Source organism: Rhamphochromis longiceps, linkage group LG17 (genome assembly GCF_057381845.1).
Source record: "Rhamphochromis longiceps isolate RC_006_pf linkage group LG17, R_longiceps_female_GT1.1, whole genome shotgun sequence".
Taxonomy (NCBI): domain Eukaryota; kingdom Metazoa; phylum Chordata; class Actinopteri; order Cichliformes; family Cichlidae; genus Rhamphochromis; species Rhamphochromis longiceps.
Window position 1 is genome coordinate 39367801 of NC_140573.1, and position 18829 is coordinate 39386629.

The window sequence follows — 18829 nt, forward strand, 5'->3', positions numbered from 1 at the left end:
TACATGATTGTTTTTTATACCCTTTATGTTGTGTGTATGGGTCCAGTGTTGGTGACACCAGGAGCTTAATTGATGTAATATATGTTGGATTGTGATTTTTATTTATTTATTATTTTCCCCAGCCAGGAGGTCGATGTTGTTTAATGTGACCTCAGGAAGCTTGGAGGCATTTGGAGGGGAGGCATCCAGAGTTGAATTGTAAGAGATTTTTTGTGCAATACCGAGTGTTTGTTTATAATGTGACCTGTTACTGCCTATATTTGTCTGTGACCACCTACGCATGCCCTTGATCTATAAAGCTAAGATACATTATGCCTGCATGTGTGTATTTGTGTGTTTTCTTCCTCAGTGAAACATCAGAGCTGGTGTACTGTGTTGCTGACCTCCAGATGAGCAACCAAAAGCTGCAGGAGGAGGTAAAAAAGCTCAAGCAGGTGGTGGAGAGCATGGAGGAGAGTAACCAGAAGCTTGCGGAGGAAAACGAGGAGCTACACAATCAAGCAAAAATGTAAGATGCTTTTATGCGCATGTAAACATACAGAACACAGACACGGTATTAGAGCAGTCACAGTAGTAATGTCCATTTGTACTTGTCGTCTTTGACAGTAACCAGCAGCTGGCACAGAAGGAGAAGATGTTGAAGGAGGAGGTGGAAGAGATGAAGGCCACTCTGAGCTGTACGGAGGAAGGCAGAGCCCGTGCCTCCGCACACAGCAAACATGTGGTGAGTCAAAAGTGTTGAAATAGAATCGTCTTATTATTTTCTTTTCCGCTGCCTTGCAGCAGTTTTCAGTCAGTTATGGTAGTTTTATGAAACTTGTGAGTTTTTTCTTTCGTTTTAAACTGAGCACTTTCTTGTTTGAGATCTTTTTAAATGTCTTATTTGAAATCAGTTTCTCTTTAGCAAACAGGTGGTTGAAATATGGACAGCTGGTGTTAATATTCAGAATGAGATCTTTTCTGATTGGATGATAAGATTTATTTGCTATGTGCAGGTTTGTATACAGTATGTACCATAACTTGTGAGGACGCATTTATAATAGTAATCTGTAGTTTAGGGCAAACACTCAGAATATATAACAGAGCCAAACGCAATAATGGCCTATGTCTTTTTAATGTTTATTATATTGATTTTATTTTATTTTTTTATCCAGGAGAGAGAGAACCAGAGTCTCATCGCTAAGATTGCTTCTCTTCAGGAAGAGGTGATGATTATAGCACAGTTCACAGTGAAACGACCTTACTGCACGCACACCAGTAGCACTCAGCAATTCCTAGCCCTCTTGCGTAGTATAATGTCACAAGTTTGTTCATGAAAGGATGTGTCCAGCTGCTCTAACTCCCCTCTGATGGTTCCTCAGAACTTTAAGGTCACTATGGAGACAGATGAGCTTCAGAGGAGAATAACGGAGCTGTGTGATATTAACGCTGACCTTCAGGTACCTTTACTGTAAAATATACTTTTATATTTTGAACTGTTATTTTATCTCTCTCTCTCTGTGCTTCACTCAAATATGCCCTCAGTTCTGTATTTGACGATATCTGCAGCGCTCATTGTATTTCTGTTTCTGCCATGTTTAACTTGCTGTGCTTTCTTTATATTATGTAACTGCTCTTTTCTTGTCCTCAGATGCAGATTCACTCTTTTGACGCAGTCATTAGTGAAAAGGATGCAGTGATAGTAGAGGTCAGTACCTAATCTTGTTGAATTTTTATTTTATTGTTGCTGATTATCTTTAGAATCTTGCATAATGATATAAAATGAGTGTTTTTTGGGTTTTTTTGTTTTGTTTTTTCAAAAAACTCCCACATTTTGTGTCATTTGCATTCTTATACAGAAAAGCAGACAGATAGATGAGCTGAAGGCAGCAGTGGAGGAATACTCTTCCATTACAGAGGTTGGTGTGCTCAACATCCTATCACCTCTTGAGTTTCTACCTTGCTTGATTTTTTTTTTTTGTTGTTGTTATTTATAGACAGAAATATGTCACTGAAGACAAAAAGCCTTCAGCGACATATTCCTGTCCTCTGTATTAGTCATCAGTGACACGCTAGCAGTTTGGTGTGTTGGGTTCAGATGTGGGAATGAAATCACCTGCCCTCTATCCAAACACGCGCCTCATGGCCCGCATGTTTATTGTAGTGTAGAAAGGGTAGACTGCACGGACTGCCTTTAACTATCTAATGGGTTGGGATGACTCATGATTGCGTTATCTGTTGTTGACTCCAGCTGCTGAGGGTGGACAAGAACAAGCTGGAGAGGCAGATGCAGATGATTCTCCCAGACTTGGCTGGGTGAGTGAACCACAAATAACCTGAAAATAGAAATTTGAGTTTAAATGTTTAGACTGAGGATTGAGGGACAACTAAGACAAAATGGATTGAAAAGTTTTATTTTGTGTGCACATTTCATCGTCACTTTTTCTATTAAGTGTCTTTTTCTTAACCTGAACATCAATTCCCTTTCTCCTGTCTCTTGCAGGGCTAGTCTTTCTTTGTCAGTGGCTTATCGGATGAACCAGAGCAGCTCGGGATCCTTGCAAACAGAGCTCGCTCTGGCACAGTCACCACTGGAGGTCAGCACTCTCATGCTCTGTCTCATTTATTCATCTTTCTTTTATGCCTTGTATTACTGCCACTTCTACCTGCTTTCTGCTGCTGCTTCATTAATGTATCCATCTAGTGTTGTTTTAGCTTGAAGTTTGATGTTTACTCTTATTTCTTTGCACAATGTTTTCAGTATCTGGTCTTTTGCTTCTGATGGTGAATGAACTGTTCTTTGATGATTAGTCTTTTCCAGAGTGTCTCACATAATCGGTACACATTGCAAAGCAACACAAACCGCTGTCCTAACATCTGATGCAGCCATTCACAGGCCGCATACTTAAGAGACCACCTTCTTTAATCCGTAAGGCCAGCAATGTTGTGGGGATGGAGCTGGACTACCTCAAGGTGGTGTCGGAGAGGCGGATGCTGTCCAAGATAAAGACAATGTTGGATAACACCTCCCACCCACTCCATGACATGCTGGTCAGTCACAGGAGCTCGTTCAGTGAGAGACTGAGATTACCGAAAAGCACCACTGAACGACACAGGAAATCTTTCCTGCCTGTGGCCATCTCCCTGTACAACGCATCCACTTAACACACTGTTTGCTGCTACAACTACACATGTCTCTTTTCCAGCTATTTATTTATGAGTGACTTATGTATGTATATATATGTATATATTGTACTATTCTTAGTTAGCATGTTGTCTGTCTTGTCTTAATGTTGGTTTATAATGGAGCACTGTAACAAAAAATAATTTCCCCCAGGGATCAATAAAGTATTCTGATTCTCTGCAATAATAATTTTTAAGAAAGCCTTTGACTTGTTCATATAAATCTATTGCCCCTGTCTACAGGCTCCCCATGGAGTTGACTATTTGTCCACTACAAGCTTTGCCTCCCCACTGGATGAGACTCTGGACAGGGAGGTGCTGCTGATGCTGCAGGGACCCAGCCCTGAACACATGGCACTGGAGTTCAAAAACCTCATAAATAAACTGGTAAACCAGTCTCTCTTATGTTGTATAACATTCAGCGTTTTCATTTCTAACTGCACCTATTTGGAATTTGAGGTGTAGAGATGAAGTTGAGTTGCTGAGGGTTGTGTGATCCTGTCTTGAAGTATTCCTCTTTCACTTTTGTCTCTCAGAAAAGGGACTTCAGAAAAGAAACCGACTCTGTCTTAACTTCAGTTAGAGTTTTGTTAGATGACCACACACAGACAGAAGGCGACACCAGTCTTCAGGTGAGATACACTTTTACATTCACATTTTGAACTTTACAGTCAGCATCAGCCTAGCTAATAATGCTGTCAGTGTTGACCACAGAATAAGTGTCTGTGTACATTTCTGGGTCTGAGTAATTCAAGTCTGCAGATGGCTATACTTTTTAAAATATGAGTCATAAAATTATATAAATTATTCTTCCTCCACCTGTTGCTCTCTTTTTTTCCATTTATCACAGCCTATCTGCTCTTTCTATCCTTCCCACCCACCATTTCTGGTCTCGAGAGCTCTCACTTATATAACTCTCCAACAGGCCCCATCCAAGCAGTGCTGTTTAGTCAGTGTTTTACTGTGAGCACAACCCACTTCCCCCTCCTCTTTCACTCTTTCTGTGTCTCTCTCGCTCACTCTCTCTCTGTTTCTCTTCCCCCCTCCTCCTGCATTGTTGCCACTCTGCATTCATTAGCCACGTTCTGCCATAAAGCAGTAAACATGCCAAATGAGACAGAAATCATTAGTGTACCTGAGCTGTGCCAGTGTGTGTTTTGCTGGTTCTTCAGCGTGCTAGCTGTCACGGAAAGAGTTTGTGTCAGTTAGGTGTCACAACTTTTGAGGGCGTAAAAGACACCCAGCTATTAAATCTGCGGCCTTTTTACTCGAGCGAGAGGCTCACCCCTCAGCCTCATCTTCCTACAGACTGTGCAGGCCGAGCTGGACGCACGTAGGGCAGACTGGGTCCTCAGCCTGGACCAGCTGGCCCAGTACACTGACTCACTGGAGAAAGAGCTGATCAAAATGGCCGGAAACATGAGGAGGTCCCGCACTGAGATCCTCCACCTTTCTGTCAGGTGAGTACATCTTTGCTGTATGCGCTGCCTGTTCATGTGTAGCTGTGCATGTGAAAAAAGGTGGGCAGTCAGAACCGAGCGATCCGTTAAACACTAACGGCAGTTCTCGTTTTGAGTCTGGTATGAGAGAGGAGGTGGATGAAAGATTAATGCCAGGGAAAATCGATGTAAGAGAGCAGAATTCCAGTGGATCTTGTGGCGGCTAATCAAAGACGACTTGCTTTTAAGGTAGGGAAACTTTTTTTTTTTTTAAGGCGGAGTTGTTTTGAGTAGCCGTGATCTCATTGGTTGGATTAAACACTTATAGGCAGAGCTAAAAGGAAAATATCCTGCTAGAAAGTAATACTGGCACCACTGAAGATAATGAAGACTACAAGCTGGTTAAGGATAGCAGCGTAATCACTGATTTAAATGCAGTCTAGACATGATGAGTTCCCAAGGTTAGCTGATTAGACTAGCTGACCTTTCAAGTCCATACACTATCTGCATAGGCTTGTTAGGATGCTTACAAGACTTCAGGTTTTGTTTGCTTCATGGTGCTTTCCTGGTAACATGTCAATTTTAGCTAAGCTCTACTTTTGGGTCATCTGAGCAGTGTTTCTAAAACCTTGATTAGTCTAGATAAATAACCACACACACAGAGTACTCAGACCGCTGCAGGTGTCACTGAGGGGGGGCTCTGCTTGTCCAGGCTCTGTTTCAGTTGGGCAGTCAGTTGTTGTAGTGAATGGAGGAAAGACCCGTTAATCATCCTGACCTCAGTGACCATGGAGGGCCTGCCTCACTAAGTTGGGTCTGGGCCATTCCTGGATTGTATTCTGACTCTGGATGGATTTGTCTTGCATTCTACGCGTGTCTGTTGATGTGTGTTCATAGAAACGGCCGTCCCCTTTGGATATATAACAGGGTTTGGTCTGGTGCACCACAAGATCAGAGGGAGAGAGCTGGTCAGACTGTCCACCTGGGATTTAGAAGCTCAGCTGTCAGGGTGATCTTGTTTGGGGGTGGGGGGGAAGAAACTGCAGAGGGCTCACTGTAGGTTTAGTTCTGGATCACTTGAAAATCTAGACTGTTACAGACTGAAGGAAGCATTACTGGGCCAGTCGGAGAACTGGCGCTGGTCACCCTGGGCAACAGAATGGGACACTGCATGGGCCTGCGGATTGGGTACAGTATGTCCGCTGTACTTTCTACTAGGATCTGCTTGCATGGGCTTGGATAAGTCTTCAGACAGTTTAGATGTAGCTACCCCATCTTTTCTTGTTAAACTAATAATGCTTGAGCTGTTATTAATGTGGCACCGTGTAATTGCATACAGGGTGCAGGAGCAGGAGAACCAGAAGCGGCAGCTGTGTGAGGAGCTCGAGCAGCTAAAGACCCCTCAGGATAGCAGAGAGGCCTCATGCCAGACACCTGCACTAGAAGAGGAGGTCAGAAAACAGGGGATGGGGCTCATTATGCTTTATTTTATTAAGTTTTATGCCATAAACGATTGCAGACCCTTGCTTTCACCATTCCTAGAAAAAATCTTCATCTATAGTCTGTGTGCATAATTATTTGCATATTCAATGAGTAAGACTGAAGTGTGATGTACACCATCTGACAGATCACTTTGCACTTTTTAAATCCTCTCTCAGCTGGGGTTAGAAAATAATCAGATGTAATAATATATATGTATGCTCTTTTTACATTATTATCAGTAACCACAATGTGTGTGCATCACTGGAGAGACAGCTCGCACTGTATTCAGACAGATGGAGTAGAGATAGTAGAGGAGAGCTTACTGCGAGCTGGCGACTGAAGTGGACATGTGCACCCCCGCACATAAATACACATGCACGCAGAATCAGATGCAAGCACACACCTACGCACTGCTAATAACACGCTGACGCATACTTGAACATTTCCATTCCAACACCATTGTTTTACTCTAAAAAGGAATATGTGAGGTGCTGATGTACCTCACACAAATGCATATGTGTATATGTTTATACAGCAACCATATACATGTATACAGTAACCAGGCTGTCCATAACAAATAAGCTTTAAGTTTTAGATATTTTACAGGATAGCCCTGAATTAAACCAGGCTGCTGTGGACGTCTTCTACATCAAGCTGGCATGTTTGAGAGCTTTTCTTACTGTAAATACTGTATTTTGTTTTATGGTGATAGTTCTCATAATACCTAAGTGTGTAGTTTGTTTGACCAGAAGCAGCAATAGCTGTACAGAAACTTGGCATCAAAAAGATTTTTTTTGTAACTGTAACTATGCCACCTTCAGTCCTCCAGATGTTTTTTTTTTTTTTCTCTTTTTTTTACTAGAGTGGGTTTTGAAATGCTTCTGCAAATTTCACTTTTGCATTTTTATTTTTAGGTTGGAGATGACTTGGACTGGGACGAGGAATTTGCTATTCAAGATTTCCTTAAGAATGAGCTAGCAGAGAGAAATTGCCAAGTACATGACGGGCAAAGAGAAGAGAGGCTCGAGGAAACGGGAGATAAAATAACAGACAGAGGTGAAGAGGAGGACGCAGAGGAGAGGTGGACAGTGGTGGATAGCGGCGGGGAGGGAGACGTGAGGGACACATCAACTCCGCTGTCTGTTGTCACAGTGGAGGCCCAATCTGGGCAGGGCACAGTGGGAGAAGGTCGAGGTGAGTGAGGACAAGAGTTAGGTATAACGACAACTGCTCACGCTTTAAAGACTCACAGGGTGTTGATTTTGAGTTGGCTTTAAACAAGAACAAATATTCCTCGTTATCTCAAGGAAAGTTGAGACCTTTGAGGAGTTTTCCTTGAGCCCTTAATATCCAGTGTTCAGCATAACTGGCCCAGAGCTAACTGGAACCTCTTGGCCAAGCCAAATAGAGCTAAATATAGTTCAGTATTTTTCTAGCCTTGCTGTGACCCATGTGTTCTCCCTCTTCCTAGCTCTGGATTAAATGCAGGAGAATCGACTGTTTAAAAATGAAATATGAGCTAGCGTCATGGAGCACGAATGTGATCTGATACATCCTGTAAATGTTTAGCAAGAAAGTATTGAAGCAATTGTTTGAATGGGAACTTTTCCAATCTAAAATTATAGCTAATGATTTGTTAATTTGCAAAACTCTAACTGAAGTGTTCTTCCAAGCAGAAGTTGTTATAGACAGCATATTTTATCTACACGGAGGTTGTTTAACCAGGTTATTGATTTGAGAACATTTACAGACAATGCCAATTTTTTTCAGTGACCTTGAATTCACATATACCTCCAGTGACGAATCAGTCTACGCTGTATATGATAAACTCTTAACAGATTACCATTGTCTTTGAGTGCTGATTTATTTGTGCGTGTGTGTGAGATAAACTGGATTATTCCCCAGTAATTCATGGGAGTCAGCTACCTTTAGAACCAGTACAGTACTCGCTCACTGTCTTACTGTAAGGATGCTCAATCTCTGAGGCCATTCTAAGCAGACCCCTGCCTTCTATGGTTGTTGTGGCCCTGGGCTTCTAAAGGTTCAGTGAGGGAATGTGTGTGTGCGTATGTCAACACAGCACGAGAAATCCTCTCTTCCTCAAGATCCTTCTATGGCCAGGTGTGTGACTGGTCTGAGGCCATGAAGTGAGCACAGTAATCCCCATTCCTCTGTCTGCATGAGCGGTTGGCAGGCCGAGAAACAGAAAACAAGTGTGCAAGTGTGGTCATTAATGCCACCTTAGCCATGGATGGTATTTTAACCCCTTTGCCCCTCCCTCGGCTCAGTTCTTTACATAATAGACTGTCTGACCTTTTATGGCGACAGTGCAGTTGGTTTGTGAATTAACCCCAGGATGGATTTGACAGGGCTCTGGGTTCTCAGCGATCAGCCTCGTTGTTTTGTCATTTTTCTCAGCCTCCTCCTTTCTCCTCTCATTTCTTTGTTTCATTTTTTTTCTCATCTTCCCTCTGTCCCAGGTTCTGCAGCCTGTAGTGAGTCAGAGCCAGAGGTGACCTGTCAACCTTTGCAGGTACATTGAAATTAGGTGCTCACTACATTTGAATTTGAAGGTCATTTTTTTAACTTTTGCTCTTATTATGCTTGATCAAAAGATTCACTTGAAATGACACAACTTGGTTAACAGGCTCTAATGTTAAGTTATGCTGAAGCCAAATAAGAATACATCTTGGTGGGATGTTGCAGAATGAAACCCCATTTAAAAAAAACAAAAAAAAACAGGTTTTCTTTCCTTGAAACATATTTGTAATCAAGATTCTCAAATGTATTTTTAATTAAAATCAACATGGCCAAATTCATATTTGATGGCACATGTGACAAATGGGTACATAAGTATGTCCTATATCATTAGATGTAGCTGTTAAAAGAGATCTAAAAGCATTGCTGTGGAATTTGGGATCGCCTTAGCTGACTAGCTAAAACTGAGACTGTTGCTAACACTTTAGCATCTGAAACCTTTGATTACCTAGAGCAGGGGTGTCCAACTCCAGGCCTCGAGTGCCAGTGTCCTGCAGGTTTTAGATCGCACCCTGGGTTAACACACCTGAATCGAATGATTAGTTCATTACCAGGCCTCTGGAGAACTTCGGAAATGCTGAGGAGTCATTAAATCAGCTGTGATGGATCATGGACACATCTAAAACCTGCAGGACACCAGCACTCGAGGCTTGGAATTGCCTACCCCTGACCTAGAGTAATGTGACCTGTCTGAATACCTGCTCAGATTTTGCTGTTAAGAATACATGTCCGCCATTCAATAGATGGCTTTCTTTAAAGGGGGTAAACTAAAAAGATTTTTTTTTTTCTAAACCATCTATCTGAAGAATGTGGATTGTGAAATCAATTTACTCTGGTTGTCTTTCCTCTATGACTCCCCACTCCACTCTCAACTATTACTGATGTTGATCTCTTGAGCAAGACACTGAATCATCAGCAACTCTGCCAACAGTAGATGAGACTTCAGCAGCACGGTTCCATTAAGCTGATTTGATGCTTATTGCACCTTCCACGGTTCATTTAAGTTGTTAATATTTAATTTGGCTGCAGTTGAAAATATAACCATATCTGTCACATGCGACTGCAATGAAGTAATATAATGCTTCATATTATTAACAAACTCAGTTTGGATGACCCAGCATCAGTTGGCTGTGGTCAACGGCAATAATAATTACGCAACTAGCATTTGTGACAATCTGTGGTGTTTGAAGTTTTGCAGAGGTCATTGTCGGCATATTTCTGTCATATTAACTGTACGGAAGTAACTTTCTGTTAAGAGCAGTGACTCTTTCATTGAAGTCTACCTATTCAGGGATCCTTTTGACTTATTAAATTTCAAGGTCTTTAGCTGCAAATAACTGCTTTGAATGTGCTGAAATCTCAGTTTCTTCTGCCTGTCATTGACGGCTGTCTCTAGTTTTTTACTCCACTAAATAAGAATTTATGATGTAAGATATTAAACAGTGTCTCTGCCTTCCTTTCCCTGTCCTCTTCTGTCATTTGCCTACCAAATTGCTCGTCACATATTATTCACAGCCTCTACATACAGTCAGCAGTCTGCATGCTTGTACAGAAACTGCTTTTTTAAATTTTATTTTTTTAATAAATATAGGTTGTCACTGATGAAACGCTACGATCACACTGATGTGAAAGGGAAAAGTAGCTATAATCTTGGCGTCTTGCACTTGCTTATCTTGCATGTTATGAATTCTTCCCACTTGCTCACTGTTTAATTAATTTCATGCCTGTGAGGTTGATAAAACCAATTTAATCACTCATCAATGCTAGCATTATGAAAGTGATGTTTGCTTTTGAATTTCTATGATGATGACAGTAATTGGGGGTCTTTCCAGCAGCCCATCAACGATGGGGCAGACTCTTTGTGCTTTCTGTCATCTGTAAGATTTTGTTGACTTATGTAATGTCTCCTCATTTGACAGAGATTTGTTTCTATTGACTGTGTGCCTGCTGTTTTAGTATATGGTGTGTGCTGTTTAGTGTGCTGCTTATTTGATCTTTTCACTCCTTTTCTCTTTTTTTGAATATTTGTCAATATTTCTGTGTGCGTGTGTGCACTTTTTTTTTTTCTTCCTTCCAGGAAGACGCAGTGGTACCACTGAGCTCCCACTCACAAGCTGTCAGCGTTACACAGCCAGAGGCGGATGCTCTCCCCGATCTGCCCCACTCAGAAAATAACGGTAAGACCTCCTCCTCTGTCTCTGTATTACACTTGAAGTGCTGATTACTTGCTATCTTTCTGTTTCACTTTCCTCTCCCCCTGCTGTCAGCAAGACTCCAGTTCAACTGTTTGCATTTACACCTTAACCAGAGTGAGTCATTTCCTGAATGGCTTGGTATGCTGTTTGTTTAGACAAGACAAGGCTTTACTAAATCGTGCAAGATGATCACATGCTACTAAGTAGTCACATCACTTATGTTTTTAATGACCTTATGCTGTGTTTATTTTGGTTGAACTTGTATTTGGTAAGCAAACCCTGCATTACTGTTTCTTGTTATCTTTGTCCTATCCTATTTTATTTACTGGATAAGGAAGTTGCAAAATTAACTTTTTTATGATGATTATTGTGGTTAAGTATGACCTAGAGAGGGGAAATGTGGTACTAATGCGTTAAAATGGTTTCTCTGTATATGTGTAATTATAACTAATGCTCATGTACTGTAAACTACACGCAGTTTGAACTGAATTAAGTGCAAAATATTACAAAAGAGAAACTCGTAATTGTGAAATATCCTATTATATTCACATTACTTCATACTGATAGTCTATAAATAAACTAACTTTGGCTCTTGTATCAGCAGGTGCAGAGGCTTGTGAAAATGGACAGTCTGACTCCTGTGGTCCAGCTGAAACTTTGAGAAACTCACCTGATCAGAACCAAACTATAACTCCTGTTAGCACCCCTCCCACAGCAGCTGATATGGTTTCTCCCAACAGCACCTCACCTGGATCAGATGAGACCATTAGCCAGACTGAGAGGTGACTGACAAACATTTGACTTTGCTACCAGGAAAAAAGAAAAAAAAAAGACTCTTGGATTGCTGTCATTGACTTTTTTATCATTGCCACTAGGGGGCGCCAAATAATAGAATTTTGAAGTTGTTTGCAAGAAAGACAGTTGTAATAGCTTACATTAAATTGTGAGGCTAGTTTGTTGCAATCAGTTCACAAGACTTGATAGAGCTGCAAAACAAAGATACTTTGTGTTTATTTGTGCTGATAGAGTGAGAGTCATCAATGTGCAAATGGGAATTTCCAAAAGACAGAATATGATAATGAAATTGAAGAGAACCAGAGGATTACTTATCACTGATGATCAACTAGTGATGTGGTAATTTGAATATATTGTGAATTGCAACCACATCTAGTGTGAAAGTTGGTATGAAATGGAGATGAACATTTCCTGGTCAGCCTTTTCCTTCAGTGCCACTGAAAAGGATCATTGTGTGAGGTCTGAACTGGTAAACCTCACCTGGGGCACAGAAAACACGTCTCTTTAGTACACAATATAATTTTGTCACTCAGTCTCACATGGTTATTCTTGCATAGCAGCATAAACGGCCTCTTTTGAATTGGAACTTGAAAGGAATTATCAGTAGTCACAATAGTCATAACTGAAGCAGTCTTTCATGAAGTTTGAACATTTCCCTGCGACTTGGGCAACATTTGCTAGTCAAATGGGCGTTTTCATTGCTGTGGGAGGAGTGCAAAGGCTAATTGGTATCTCTGTGCCCATGCTTTGCATAGGCACAGTCTACCTCCACAGAGATGAAGTCTGTTCCTCATCTCTCTTGCTGCCTTTCACTGTGTCAGTTATTAGCTAGCTAGAAAGTTTATCAGGCATATCAATAAAGAATCCAAAAATGGACAGTACCTAAAAGTTGATCTCTGATCTTTCAACTGTTGTCGGCAGCCAGCCAACCAGTGTGGACCACGAAGGAGAAGAGAAGAGAGGCAAGGTGGACTCAACTGCCGGAGACATGAGCTATATTAAGGTTAGTAGCAGAAGAGAAGTGCTTTAATGCATAAATGAAAACAATTTCCTCTCATCTTTTCAGCGCCCACTCATGACTACTTCCCCTTCCTCTTTTTGACACACTTTTTCTGTTTGCAACTTTGTGTGTGTTGAGTCAGTGAAGGTGTATTATAAAGGGAGGTGGAGTTCAACAGGCTGGGCAGGGGCTGGGTTTTCCTTAGAAAAGTGAAAAGGTATGTGATCAGACTGATCAAGCTAGTTACATCAGGAGTTATGGGCTTGACTGTCAGCTTCCCTCAGCTCTGTTAACATACAAGGCAAGTGTGTTATACCTCATACTGCTCATCAAAGTCTGTGTTAAAGTTCTTTACTTCAAGATGTCTCAGGTTTGTGTAGTTCATAAAAAACGATGAAAAATCTAATATCTGTCAGAGCATGTTGAAATCGGTAAAGTTTACAGGCAAAGAAGTTTATACATAGTAGCTTAATCAAAACAAAATTAAGTTTTGTATTCATTGAAAAAGTATTAGATATGAGATCTCAAGAACAGAGTCTTTAATTTTTTAAACAAGAATTTAACTCAAATATAATTAATCACAATCTGAACGTGTGTGTTCTTTAGCATTTTTGCTCAACAAGTTAGTTACACAGTTACTTGACTGCTATTTATTAGTTATTTTTACCTCTTAATTTATTGGTTGGTCTTGAATGACTTCTGTGTCCAGATGAATGGGTTTTAAAAGTACATTTTTGCAAATTACATTCCTTTGTTTGGAGATTTGGAACCATAGATGTCTGAGTTGTTTCACCACGGCTAGTGTACGTCCTGCTCTCTGCCAGATCTGTCGGTTTGTTTTTAGTCTCCTACTTGATGTTAACTTTATGGCCTGCCACCCTACTGAGAGATAGTGATTGTTTTTATTTTTATGGCCAGGTCAGTGTTTATAACTAAGAATTGGGGCCTTTTATCTTTTTTTAAAGTTGAGTATTCTATTTGAACCCTATTATTCAAATATATTCAAACTGTAATTTTACTTGTAAATGAATCCATTTTCATAGGACTTCGTTCATATTGACAACAAGAATATAAATAAAGTCAACCATATTATTTATCCCAATAGTGGCACTTTTTATTTAGTTTCAATTGGATGTGACACAGCATGCGAAAACCTGACTAGTCTAAAATTTCCCAGATTAATATGAAAAAAACAAACAAATTGATCAACAAAATAAATGTTTATTCATCATTGTTTATTTTTTAGGACTTTTTGACTTGACAATGTCAAACTGTTCATTCTTTGATTAATAACTGCAAAAAGATACTCACAGCATGTTTAGAAATGATAAAATTTAACTGAATTTAAAAACTTGTTTCGTACTAAGTTTACAAGAAATTGTTCATCGATCCCAATGTCGACACCGTCACCGTCCTAGGCCAAAGAAGCAAAAGTTGCCAGCATCATCAAGGGTGCAGATTTTGCTTGCGGATTGTCCAGGTTTCACCCCTAAGCCCGTGTCGCTGCACTGAGCAGGGGCTCCTGTCTTGCAACCGAAAGGTTTTCTCAATGATGAGAATGGTGTGCTGCAGCTTGTGCATCAGAAACTGTTCGGTACTCTACATTTTCAGGCATTGTTTTTAGAGATATTTGTAGACTGCTGCAAGATGATAAGCATTGCAGATCCTGGAAAGTCCAGGTCTAAAGTCTAAATGCAGCATTACAAATTGGAAATCTAGCACCACAAGAAGAACGTTTAATCAGATTAATGTATTCACAATGTGTGGTGCTGTAGTGGTTTTTCACCTCACAGCACGAGAGTAATTTGAGAAGCCCTGTGATAGACCAGAGTGTCCAGAGTGCACACTTCCTGTCACTCAGTGGCAGTGTAAATGATGCGTGACAGACCCGACCACATTTTCAACGCCTTTCTGCACTTTTATTCTCCGGTTGTCGTAACTTTACACTCTAAGCTGCAGCTAGCCGCGCACATCAACAACAACATCGGGACCCAGTTCATTCTCCTTTTATGCCGGGGAGGTGTGATGAGCTGTTTGAGCTCAGATGTATCGCCTCCCCTGCAGCCACGCCTCAAACCTTTCCACCTTTTGCTTTGGGTGTAAAATGGTGTTGAGAGTCCAAATAAAAGGAGACTGTTGCATCAGGAAGGGATTCTGATGTAAAAGTTTGCAAACATCCGCATGTTTCATGATGTGGACCACCTCCAGTGCTGTTGGTCAACAGGATGTCGGTGAAAACTGTGCTACAGTTGGCCGAAGACAAAGGAAGAGGAGAGGAGTAAGGCCTCTTTGGAGGAAGCCAGAGTAGAAAAGACAGGAACATGGTGGTGAGAGTAGGGCTCAAATTTGGCTGTTGTCACCGAGGAGGATGCTGCGCTGGGATTATTCGCTCTGGCGACCCCTAAAGCAGCAGCCAAATAAAGAAGCAGTTGTGTCAGAAGTCATATTATCTACACTTATTACACAATATCCTACTGCTTTGGTCTGAGCTCTCACCTTGCTACGTTGTATGAGTGTATCCATACAACTGTGTGCACACAGTCCGCCTCCACTACTTAGCACTGTGCCAGTGTTAACTGTGTACTCTTCTCGGCAACACACACTCATAAAACAGCAGAGCTCTCCATGTAGCTCCACATTATATAAGGAATCAATCCAGTCTTTCTGTTCCACACGCTGTACAGCTTAGATAGCATTTCACTGCCATGGGACAGGTACGCTACATGTACGCGAACATTTATGTGCATGCAGCTTTTAACAATTTCTTGGGACCGAAAATGTGCTTCAAGGCCACCTTGTGTTTTTTCTCATCCTTTTCTTTGTCGCTTTTAATTCGGTCCATCTTAGAGCCTAAGCCAGGACCAGTCGGCCAGCAGATCACCAGCTGAGGACAGGTGAGTGGTTCAACGTCAGCTTGGAGAAAACTTTGTTTCAAAAAATACCATAAATAGACGTAAAAGTGTAGGTTGCTATAATACTGTGTAAGTAAAAGTATATATTTTCAAGCACAAGCCTGCTACCTGTGCTGGTGGAAGAAGAGGAGACTGTGCAGGACGGTGCAGCTGGGGTTCCAAAAGCAGAGCCCAGCACGGCAGGTAAAGAACTATTTACAGATATGCGTGCTGGAACAAGAAATGAACCACAACCAGAAATGGCTATGCTTTTTGTTCGTGCGTCTGTGTGTAACTTTAACCACCCACACAGCAAGTCTTCTTTCCAGGGACAGGCCGGCTCATCAGCAGCAAGCTAACCACCCTCTCTGACAGCAGTCCTCCTCAGTCGGCATCATCTGTCACACACACCAGTCAATCAGGGAGTGGCATGGCCAGTACGGTCTCTGGTCCAAGCCATTCAGAGGTTAGTGAAGGAAAAAAGGACAAAAATAGGCGAGAACTAGTAAGACCTGCACACTGACTTTGCTCTTAACTGCTTAACTCCACTTATAAATATTACTTTTAAAGTAATTTGAACTTTAGTTTTCTTCTTAAGGCCTTGGAGAATGGTAGTGGATATCTTAAATTTTTAGCTTTCCCACCACATGTAGTCAGATTCTATCTTTAAAAAAAAAAAAAAAAAAAAACAAATTAAAATGTATAAAATAAAAATCTTACAGCATCTTGAAATACAAAGCTGTAAGATGGCACCATTAAGGTGACATTTGACTGGACCGTGAAGAGAAATGCAGCTTTTCTTGCTGAGTGAGTGTGTGCGTGTAATCATGTGAACACTTGTCTATGACCACGAGAGAGGGAGGAAGAGAGTTTGAGTTTTACCTCTACTCAGGATCGGATCATTCAGAATCTAGAGCCAAGTGCACAACCAGCTGTGTTGACTCTTCAGCTCCAATTCATTATGTAAAAAGTAGTGAAATCCATGAGAAATACTGGTGTTGAAGAGAATTTGAGTATGGAAGAATCGGACTCTGAAGCAAAGCGGGACGAGAAAGAAACTGAGACTGGAATGTTTGTACCGATCTTGCAGGAGCTGACTCGCACCGTGGAGGCCGTTAAGGAGCACAAGGTTCAGGAGGACCAAAATGTAGCCAGCATGGCCACGGACACGGAAAGTATGTTTAAAATATTTCTTGTATTAAAATGCATTTTTAATATTCATGGACTTGAATGACTGCATGCACGCTTTTTGGTTTCCTTATAGCTGAGATGTTAGTCATTCCTGACACTTTCAAAGATAAGAACAAGTAAGACAACTTATCATTCCAACATAATCTGTAAATCATTCGTATGCACATGAAGTTTTCTGATCTTGTCTTTCTGTCTACAGCCTGTCACCTAGTGATAAGGAGATTGAGGTATGTATACCACTGGATCCTGCACGTGTTTGCCTTTTAACCTTGTAAAAAAATGGTGTGTCCATGTAGAATGCTAGTAAGTTTTACTTTATAGTACTTTATTGCTTACTTTATAACTATTTTTTTTCATCAAGTCTATTAAATTCTCTTGAAATATGAAGTGTGTGCATGTGGAAGTTTCACAACTTCAATGGTGTAACTTTTCTGCTGGTCCAGAACCGCTGTCGATGTTAAGGTAGAACGTATGGAAATGTACTTTATACTATTTTGAGGTGGTGTTTGGGTACTTCTTTTCAGACTGAAGTGCCTCTCTTCTGTTTTCAGGCAGAGTTCCAGCGTCTGGCACTGGGGTTTAAGTGTGACATGTTCACTTTGGAGAAGAGGCTCAGGCTAGAGGAGAGGTCACGTGACCTAGCCGAGGAGAACGTCCGCAAAGAAGTGTCCAGCTGTCAGGGCTTACTGCAGGTGTGTGTGTGTGCAGCTGTTGAGCGCACACTCTTTTTTTTTTTTTTTTCCTTTGTTATTAAAGTACCACTGGTAGCTGTGATAACTCTGTAAGTAAATGAAGTAGAGGGTTGTTGCACAAACATAGTGTGATTGAAGTTACAATATATTGTGTAATTATTGGTTTCACTGAGTAAAACGGCTGACAGGTGCAAAGGTCACGAGAGCTTCGAAGTGTAGTGGAGGGAATGTGGACAATGGTTTTAATGTATTTTGTACGATTTATTTAATATATGTAAATAATAATATAAATAAGAAAATGTATATGTTGAAACAAAAAATAAACTGAGGAAATTGTATGATATTTTCTCACTGGTTCTTCAGCTCTCTCTTTTCACTTTTCCTTTTTTTCTGCTTAGGCTCTTAGTCCTCTTTGTGACAATGACAACCAATCAATGGAGATCATCCAGAGGCTCCAGAAAAACCTGGATATTCTCATCCAGTCCATGACTAGGGTGTCCAGTCGCTCTGAGATGCTAGGAGCGATTCATCAGGTAAGTGGAGAATTTAAACATGTTTTCTGCATAACAAGGAAACTTTTTCATTATTCAATGGTTTCCTTTGTTTGGGATTTGCAGGAGAGTCGTATTGGAAAGGCTGTGGAGGTAATGATTCAGCACGTGGAGAACCTCAGGAGATTGTACACCAAAGAGCATGCTGAGCTGCTGGAACTGCGGGAGACGCTCATGCAGAATGAGAGGTCGTTTGGATCACAAACAGAAAAAGGTTGTACCCTTTTTCTGTTAGACATACAAAGTCTGACCGTAGCATACAATAGGTTGTAAACTCCTGCAAACTCATAATTACTTTTTATATACCAAGTTAAATGCCAAATATGCACTGGGCCTTGCAATGAATGCTTTTGTAGCTGTCCTCACATGAACCACTATACTCACTAGAGTAGAGACTCAGGAATCAGGTCTGTGTAGATTGTGATACATGTGATATTTTGCATGCAAGGGTAACCTATATGTTCCTCTTTCCAGATGACTTCCGTGAAAGAAGGAAACAGTCATCACAGTACAACAAGGTGGATTACACACAATTTCATCATGATCATTTATTCAAATTTCTGTTGACTGTTTTTTAATCCTGTAAATTACAATATTTATTTACCACCACCGCGCGTGCTCTCATAGACAGCCCGGCGGAGCAGCATGATAACAATTTCTCGTGCTGGCCCAGGCAACATGCATTTTGACACAGTGAGTATCAGTTGCAAGACTCTACATCATCACATTGGAAATATGTTACATTATGTTTTTGTTTCTCCACTGTATGTATAATTTCCAAAGATGCAGCTTTCCTTATATTTTAAAGTCTGAACTCAATATTTCAGCTTGAAAAATCATTCATTCTTAAGTAATTATTGAAACTGAGAACTTTGGATCAAGTGGAATGCAGC

The 18829-nt window shown here is 40.9% G+C and overlaps 1 protein-coding gene across 1 annotated transcript in view; it reads left to right on the plus strand.

The window, feature by feature from the left end:
• Positions 1 to 18829, plus strand: part of irag2 (inositol 1,4,5-triphosphate receptor associated 2) — a 28299-nt gene that overhangs the window by 4803 nt on the left and 4667 nt on the right. The window contains exons 6-34 of the mRNA XM_085386804.1: positions 123 to 198; positions 350 to 508; positions 607 to 724; positions 1155 to 1205; positions 1362 to 1439; positions 1631 to 1687; positions 1839 to 1898; positions 2231 to 2295; positions 2483 to 2576; positions 3406 to 3549; positions 3699 to 3794; positions 4471 to 4622; positions 5941 to 6052; positions 6998 to 7277; positions 8564 to 8616; positions 10699 to 10798; positions 11418 to 11598; positions 12533 to 12614; positions 15459 to 15505; positions 15618 to 15706; positions 15832 to 15968; positions 16593 to 16677; positions 16767 to 16809; positions 16893 to 16920; positions 17245 to 17385; positions 17784 to 17918; positions 18003 to 18150; positions 18411 to 18454; positions 18564 to 18629. Coding sequence (XP_085242930.1) covers positions 123 to 198; positions 350 to 508; positions 607 to 724; positions 1155 to 1205; positions 1362 to 1439; positions 1631 to 1687; positions 1839 to 1898; positions 2231 to 2295; positions 2483 to 2576; positions 3406 to 3549; positions 3699 to 3794; positions 4471 to 4622; positions 5941 to 6052; positions 6998 to 7277; positions 8564 to 8616; positions 10699 to 10798; positions 11418 to 11598; positions 12533 to 12614; positions 15459 to 15505; positions 15618 to 15706; positions 15832 to 15968; positions 16593 to 16677; positions 16767 to 16809; positions 16893 to 16920; positions 17245 to 17385; positions 17784 to 17918; positions 18003 to 18150; positions 18411 to 18454; positions 18564 to 18629 — 2921 coding nt within the window. The remainder of the gene's footprint in view (positions 1 to 122; positions 199 to 349; positions 509 to 606; positions 725 to 1154; positions 1206 to 1361; positions 1440 to 1630; positions 1688 to 1838; positions 1899 to 2230; positions 2296 to 2482; positions 2577 to 3405; positions 3550 to 3698; positions 3795 to 4470; positions 4623 to 5940; positions 6053 to 6997; positions 7278 to 8563; positions 8617 to 10698; positions 10799 to 11417; positions 11599 to 12532; positions 12615 to 15458; positions 15506 to 15617; positions 15707 to 15831; positions 15969 to 16592; positions 16678 to 16766; positions 16810 to 16892; positions 16921 to 17244; positions 17386 to 17783; positions 17919 to 18002; positions 18151 to 18410; positions 18455 to 18563; positions 18630 to 18829) is intronic.